Raw genomic sequence first — 7,510 nt, 5'->3', positions numbered from 1 at the left:
TGCGGCTGACAGGTCGTTGACGGAGTGGCACATTTTTTATACATTGTTGTTTGTGTCGCTGCGTGGTGGGTCTGTGTTTGGACACGTGACGTGAACCTCAGGCTGAAAACGTGAATTTATTGTCACACAGGCTACGTAGCTTCACTCCCAGAGACGCAAGAAATCAAATATATATTTTACTATTAATGACAAAACAGTAACACACAGTGACTTGGACAAGTTTCTTTAATCTGATTACTGGTTTGAACAAATTACTCGTTACTGAAAAAGGTGGTGTGTTTAGAGTAACTAAGTAATTTACTAAGTAACGCGTTACTAGCAGCACTGGCCAGAGGGTTCCAGCTGCCTTGTGCCTTGTGATGAGGAAGTAGTATGAAGCCCCAGATGAATACTGCATGTAACTACATGTACTTGAGGAAGCTGCAGTTTGTCCTGAAGGTAAATAGTTTAACACGCAGCTTGAGACTGATACGTTGGTAAGTAGTTCCTCCCCAACAGGTTCAACCAGATCATCAAAGTGAAGAATTAAAACACTCACAAGTCAGACTCTGTTGTCTGAGTTAACAACAAAGGTTGGTTACAAAGGTTTCTGATTCATCACGTGTTCCCTACTAGTCTACATGTAGAAGAAGACCAGGTGACAAAGAGGGGCGTGCACAGGTCCTCTAAACCAGTGGTTCTCAAGTTGTCTCTGGGACCCACCATCTCCCCTTAATGACAAGCCACGACCCAATTCGATCGGTCAACGGGGGGGGGGGGCTTCCGCGTTCGCTAGCGGCATCTACTCTTCAAAGATGGACGCTGTTTTTATGACCCAGAGTAAGTTCTTAAACAAATGAAGAACTGTTCTGATTCTTAGATATAAATGACAGAAATGGTTGTGCAAGTAGTGTTTACATGACAATCAATCATAACAGAACTCATTATCTTTATCTAACTGGTCTGTGTGTGTTTAAGTGTGAATCATTAACTGTAAACATTCTCAGATGTAAACACAATGTGAGCTAGTTCCTCCACATCAGGATCAGGAGAGGTCACATCTTGAGATAGCTGCAGATTTCTGGAGACAGATACTGGGACTGAACATGTGATTAGAATAAATGGTTTGGAGAGAGTATTGTCAGTAGACTGTGTAGAGTTCCAAAGACTAGTTTTAGAATATCTAAGTAGACTTCTGGAGGTCAGGGAACGGACTAAAGAGGTTTGGAGTAGTTTAGTAGTTTTAGTAGTAGTCAAGGACGATCAATCACAAAAGAACTCATTATCTTTTAACTGGTTTCATAAGACTTTGTATCAGATGCAGAGGTCTGCAGACGTTTTTTTCTGACCCACAGTAAGAACTAAAAACAGATGAAACTGATGGCTAACTGTCACTCAACTAATAAACTGTCCGTCATCATCGATAGTCTTCAGCATCTGGTTTTCATGATGATCAATCATGACAGAAGCCAATATTTTTAACTAACTGTTGTGTTGGTGTTGATGGTCCAAACACCATGTGAGCTGATGGTTCATGTTCCTCTACAGAGACGACCAGGAGAGCTCAGAAGTTCCCACAGGTCAGTCTGCCCAGCAGCATCAAACACACCTGGACTCCATCTTCAAGGTGTGTACATGAACAACTACTTTAACATCTCTCAGTTCACCATCATCTCCATGTTGCACTTTGTAGACCAGTGGATTGTCCGTCTGTCCAACATGGACCTGATGGTGGCTTTCATGGTTTTAGTTTGTGTCATTCATAGAATGTTCTGTTCCAGCTGCTGGAGGAGAACATCCTCACTTTTGTGAAGAACGAGCTGAAGAAGATCCAGAAGATTGTGAGTTCAGATTACCCAGAATGCTTAGAGAGTCAGAGGGAGGATGAAGAGGTGCTGGATGGCGAGGATGAAGAGCAGAGGAGGACCAGAGAGGCATTTGGGAAGATCTCAGTGCACTTCCTGAGGAGAATGAAGCAGGAGGAGCTGGCTGAGCGTCTGCAGAGAAGTAAGAGGATTTCTCTAAAGACTTACCATGCTGATGAATGTGACCTTCACTAATGTCTCAAGAGATGGACAAAATATATTCATGGAATCATTATCAGAGGAAAGGACATGTTGAAATCTACTCTTTGACTCATTGATCTTCTTTGTTGTCTTCATTCAGGACTTCTTGCTGCAGTTTGTCAGCGTGAACTCAAATCCAACCTGAAGAAGAAGTTCCAGTGTGTGTTTGAGGGCATCGCTAAAGCAGGAAACCCAACCCTTCTGAATGAGATCTACACAGAGCTCTACATCACAGAGGGAGGGACTGCAAAGGTCAATCAAGAACATGAGGTCAGACAGATTGAAACAGCATCCAGGAAAGACCAGAAACAACCATCAGACAAGAAGACCTCTTCAAAGCCTCAGCTGGAGGAGAGGAACCAATCAGAACAGTGATGACTAAGGGAGTGGCTGGCATTGGGAAAACAGTCTTAACACAGAAGTTCACTCTGGACTGGGCTGAAGACAAAGACCACTAGGACATACAGTTCACATTTCCATTCACCTTCAGAGAGCTGAATGTGCTGAGAGAGAAGAAGTTCAGCTTGGTGGGACTTGTTCATCACTTCTTCAGTGAAACCAGAGCAGCAGGAATCTGCAGGTTTGAAGAGTTCCAGGTTGTGTTCATCTTTGACGGTCTGGATGAGTGTCGACTTCCTCTGGACTTCCACAACAATGAGATCCTGACTGATGTCACAGAGACCTCCTCAGTGGATGTGCTCCTCACAAACCTCATCAGGGGGAAGCTGCTTCCCCCTGCTCGCCTCTGGATAACCTCACGACCTGCAGCAGCCAATCAGATCCCTCCTGAGTGTGTTGGCATGGTGACAGAGGTCAGAGGGATCACTGACCCTCAGAAGGAGGAGTACTTCAAGAAGAGGTTCAGAGATGAGGAGCAGACCAGCAGCATCATCTCTCACATCAAGACCTCTAGAAGCCTCCACATCATGTGCCACATCCCAGTCTTCTGCTGGATCACTGCTACAGTTCTGGAAGTGGAGTTGAAGACCAGAGGGGGAGGAGAGCTGCCCAATACCCTGACTGAGATGTACATCCACTTCCTGGTGGTTCAGTCCAAAGTGAAAAAAGTCAAGTACGATGGAGGAGCTGAGACGGATCCACACTGGAGTCCAGAGAGCAGGAAGATGATCGAGTCTCTGGGAAAACTGGCCTTTGATCAGCTGCAGAAAGGTCACCTGATCTTCTATGAATCCGACCTGACAGAGTGTGGCATCGATATCAGAGCAGCCTCAGTGTACTCAGGAGTGTTCACTCACATCTTTAGAGAGGAGAGCGGACTGTACCAGGACAAGGTGTTCTGCTTCGTCCATCTGAGTGTTCAGGAGTTTCTGGCTGCTCTTCATGTCCATCTGACCTTCATCAGCTCTGGTGTCAATCTGCTGTTAGGAAAAAAAAAACCCTCCTCGTTGGTCTTTAGAGAAAAACCCAAACATCTCTACCAGTGTGCTGTGGACCAGGCCTTACAGAGTCCTAATGGACACCTGGACATGTTCCTCCGCTTCCTCCTGGGTCTTTCCCTGGAGACCAACCAGACTCTCCTACGAGGTCTGCTGACACAGACAGGAAGTCGCTCACAGACCAATAAGAGAACAGTGCAGTACATCAAGGAGAAGATCAGTGAGAATGTGTCTCCAGAGAAAAGCATCAATCTGTTCCACTGTCTGAATGAACTGAATGATGATTCTCTAGTGGAGGAGATCCAATGGTCCCTTAGTTCAGGACGTCTCTCCACAGAGAAACTGTCTCCTGCTCAGTGGTCAGCTCTGGTCTTCATCTTACTGTCATCAGAAGAAGATCTGGAGGTGTTTGACCTGAAGAAATACTCTGCTTCAGAGGAGGCTCTTCTGAGGCTGCTGCCAGTGGTCAAAGCCTCCAACAAAGCTCTGTAAGTACAGAGAGTTAGATTCATACATCAGAACTTCAACATGCTGCCATCTTTTCTACTAATTGTTCAGATTTTCTTCATTGTTGTCTCTTCAGACTGAGTGGTTGTAACCTCTCACAGAAAAGCTGTACAAACAGCCCAGTGACGTGCGGTCACTGGAGGCAGTGCCTCCCCTATGTCATCATGAAATGTAAAAAAAAAGATTAAAAAAGAACATATATCAATATTTTTTTTAAATTACTATTTTCAAAGTTGTATCACATGTCCTGACACGCCATAGCCTGGGTCCTGTATTTCATGTATTTTAGTCTTGTTAATTTGACATAACGTCGCAGTGAATACGCGGTGAGGAGGCAGCTGGACTGTTTTCACTGCTGGAGGCTGAGTCAGTACCTCCGTCTCCCTGAAGGAGGCGTGTGTGAGCACACGGGCTCCTTCTGCTGTCGGTTTTCTTCACGTATTACAGACAGATGGCATTGTTAGCATGTGCTAGCTAAAACAGTCAAGTAGCAAACGTCAAGTGCTCCTTTAAGACTGAAAACTGTTTATATTTGCTTAAATATTTAATAATATTTAAGCAATAATGTACGAAAGGCTGTACTTTATCGTAAATAATGTACTGTTCAAGGGTGTTGTTGGCAAACGTTATTGCTTTTAAATAACGTTTTATGTCACTTTGTCCGTGACATAAGTAAACAGCTGCCTTTCAGTACAACACAAGTTGTAGACACTTAACGTTGTGTCTCGCATTTCATCAGCCTACAGAACGTTTCCATTCAACAGACCAACAACATTGGGAACTTCACACGTGGTAGCCTAGCACCAGAAGTTGGTTGATGATTAGCAAGGAGATTGACATTAGTTTGTACATTCCAGGTCTCCTTGCAAGATGTCTCATTCATTAACAGTATGGAATGCCGTTTTATTTTAAATTAAATAAATGAATAAATACATAAATAAATGAAATATGCATTAGAAATATATCGTGAAATAAATAAATGAGGCAATAAACATGAATGTTAAATACATTTAATGGTACTTTTATTTCATAAGTACACATTTTTTTTATTTCATAATGGCACTTTTATTTCATAATGGCACTTTATTTCATAATGGCACTGTATTTCATAATGGCACTGTTATTTTGATCACCGCACTGAAACAGGTGCATGATGGCTCAATTCAGTACACCCCGTTTCATCAACCTGTATTATGAAAGAATACATGATATGGGATATGAAACATAACCAGTAGTCAATGTGCAAGCAGCCAGTTGAATGGTGAATTTATGCTACTTTGTTGAATTTGTAAATCTGACTTTGAAAGAGTCAGTGCCCACCAACCTCACCACACGTCACTGAAACAGCCGGAAAAATAGTAAGAAAAAGAATGTCTGATTCACGGTTCACTACCTTGGTTTTCTTTTTATTGGCCCTCTTTACTTCCACTTAATTCTGTCATTTCTTGATACAAACCTCAGCCCCGTCTTCCCTCTCCTCCAGCTGAGAGCAATGACACCTCATCATCAGTTAGTGGGCATAATGTTTCAACCCAGGGCAACATAGAGCAAAATATTTTTTATACACTGAACAAATTTATTTTACTCCTACTGATTAACAACAACCTGCAGGATTCAGGAGTGAAGCTGCTGTCTGCTGGACTGAAGAGTCCACATGTGACCTGGAGACTCTCAGGTCAGGGTTCAATCAATGTTTTATTTACATCAATGGTACATATACGATTCTTTCTGCTTCAACAATTTAAATCAAATATATATTTCAAATATTTACATTAACATGTAACAAACATTTATAACATCATTTTACAACTAGACATTTTGGAGCTAACTTATAGTTATCAGAAATGTTATTAAATTGTTGATGTACATTAGTTGGTGTTTGGTCGAGACAGAAAAACAAGTCAGTAACAATGATCATGTGACCCCTCAGTAGTCGACAGTATCTCAGTACTGCAGTGACCTTCCAGCCCTCACAGCTCCCTCACATCATGTGACATGTGTGTTGTTGTGTGTCTGCCAAATAGAAATATTTGACCTTCCAGCCCTCACACACTTCCGCAAAAATTTATAATAATTTATTGATATGTGCATTGAAATGTATTTGTAAATCCTTCTGTGTGGATTTGTAAATCGAATACATTTGTGAATCTTCCGTTTTGCATTTGTGCATTTGTTCTGTATGCATTTGCAATTATTCTGACTGATCTGACCCCCATAATCACATCTCCATTTTCATGTGTGTTGTTTTGTGTCTGCAGGCTGTCAGGCTGTCTGATCACAGATTAAGGCGTTGCTGTCACGGTTTGGTCCCTCTTCCTGTTTTAGTTTGAAGTTTCATGTTCCTTGTGGTCCTGGGTTAACTTCACTTCCTGCCTTGTCTTGTGATTGAGTGATTGTCTCCACCTGTGTCCAATCACCTGCACCTCCCTTGTGTATTTAAGCCCTGTGTGCCTGTTGTCCTTTGTCGCGTCATTGTTTGATGTCTCTCGTCGTTGGTGCACGTTCTTTGGTTTTTTGTTTTGAATAAAGAGCACTTTGTCAGAAGACCCTGCGTCTGAGTCCTGCCTGCCTGCCTCCTTCAACCTGCACCAGCCCGATATCCTGACAGAATGACGCGACCACAAAAGGACTCAGCAGGTTTCGGCTCTGACAGCCCTTTTTGGGGAACTCGCCTCGCTCGTGGGGGTCCACGCAGCGTTCAGCGGGCTGCCCGGCGCAACACCGGCACCGGTTTGCCAGCGGACTCCTGGAGCGACCTGGGGCCCGACTACCTCGACTTGAGAAGCCCATTTTTTCAATGGAAAACAAATGTCGTTGTTGGCCCCAGAAGCTACCAGGAGGAATGCTTCAGGCTCCGGGATCTCCTTAATCCAAGGAGAAGGAGCCCGGGGGGGAGGAGACGACAAACCCCCCGAGTCCCGGCCCCCAGAGTCCTGTCTCCGCCCGTCCCGGCCCCCAGAGTCCTGTCTCCGCCCGTCCCGGCCCCCAGAGTCCTGTCTGCGCCCGTCCCGGCCCCCGGAGTCCTGCCACGACGACGCCGGAGCCGCACAGCTCGGCGCCCCCCGCCACGACGACGCCGGAGCCGCACCGCACGGCGCCCCCTGCCACGACGACGCCGGAGCCGCACCGCACGGCGCCCCCCGAGACCCTGAGGCCCGGTCGCCGTAGCGGCCGGCCCCCCGAGACCCTGAGTCCCAATATTAAATAAAATGTATAGAAAATCAAATAAAGTGCAAATGAAAATATTCTGCATCTGTAGCCCAATATCCTTTCTTTTAAAAATTCCTGCGGCACACGGGTACAAATGGAAAGTGTTTTGCGGCCCTGTAGGTGGAGCTCGTCGCCCAATCGGGGGCCGCAATCCCTATGGTGGAGAATCACAGTTGTAGAGTTTATTTTGAACATTTTGAACAATTTACAAATCAACATTTTGGAGCTCACTCATAGTTTACATTACATGTCATTTAGCTGACGCTTTTATCCAAAGCGACTTACAATAAGTGCATTTCCACATAGAGATACAAACTCAGAAGAACAAGTAACAAGAAAGTACAATTTTCA

At 44.5% G+C, this 7,510-nt stretch overlaps 2 protein-coding genes across 2 annotated transcripts; both read left to right on the top strand.

Annotated features, from left to right (window-relative positions):
- Positions 1-405: 405 nt before the first annotated feature.
- LOC134127335 (uncharacterized) lies at positions 406-2,748 on the top strand. Its single transcript, XM_062562004.1, has 5 exons — positions 406-438; positions 776-819; positions 1,528-1,606; positions 1,761-1,986; positions 2,146-2,748. Exons 1-5 carry the CDS (start codon positions 406-408, stop codon positions 2,418-2,420), a joined length of 657 nt encoding a protein of 218 aa, XP_062417988.1. The 3' UTR covers positions 2,421-2,748.
- Positions 2,749-2,845: 97 nt separating this feature from the next.
- On the top strand, positions 2,846-4,750 carry LOC134127334 (protein NLRC3-like). Its single transcript, XM_062562003.1, has 3 exons — positions 2,846-3,930; positions 4,026-4,120; positions 4,689-4,750. Exons 1-3 carry the CDS (start codon positions 2,846-2,848, stop codon positions 4,748-4,750), a joined length of 1,242 nt encoding a protein of 413 aa, XP_062417987.1.
- Positions 4,751-7,510: the final 2,760 nt, after the last annotated feature.

This window comes from Pungitius pungitius, chromosome 4 (assembly GCF_949316345.1).
Source record: "Pungitius pungitius chromosome 4, fPunPun2.1, whole genome shotgun sequence".
In the NCBI taxonomy this organism is placed as follows: domain Eukaryota; kingdom Metazoa; phylum Chordata; class Actinopteri; order Perciformes; family Gasterosteidae; genus Pungitius; species Pungitius pungitius.
Note: the sequence above shows the minus strand (reverse complement) of the source record. Positions and strands in the feature narration are given on the sequence as shown.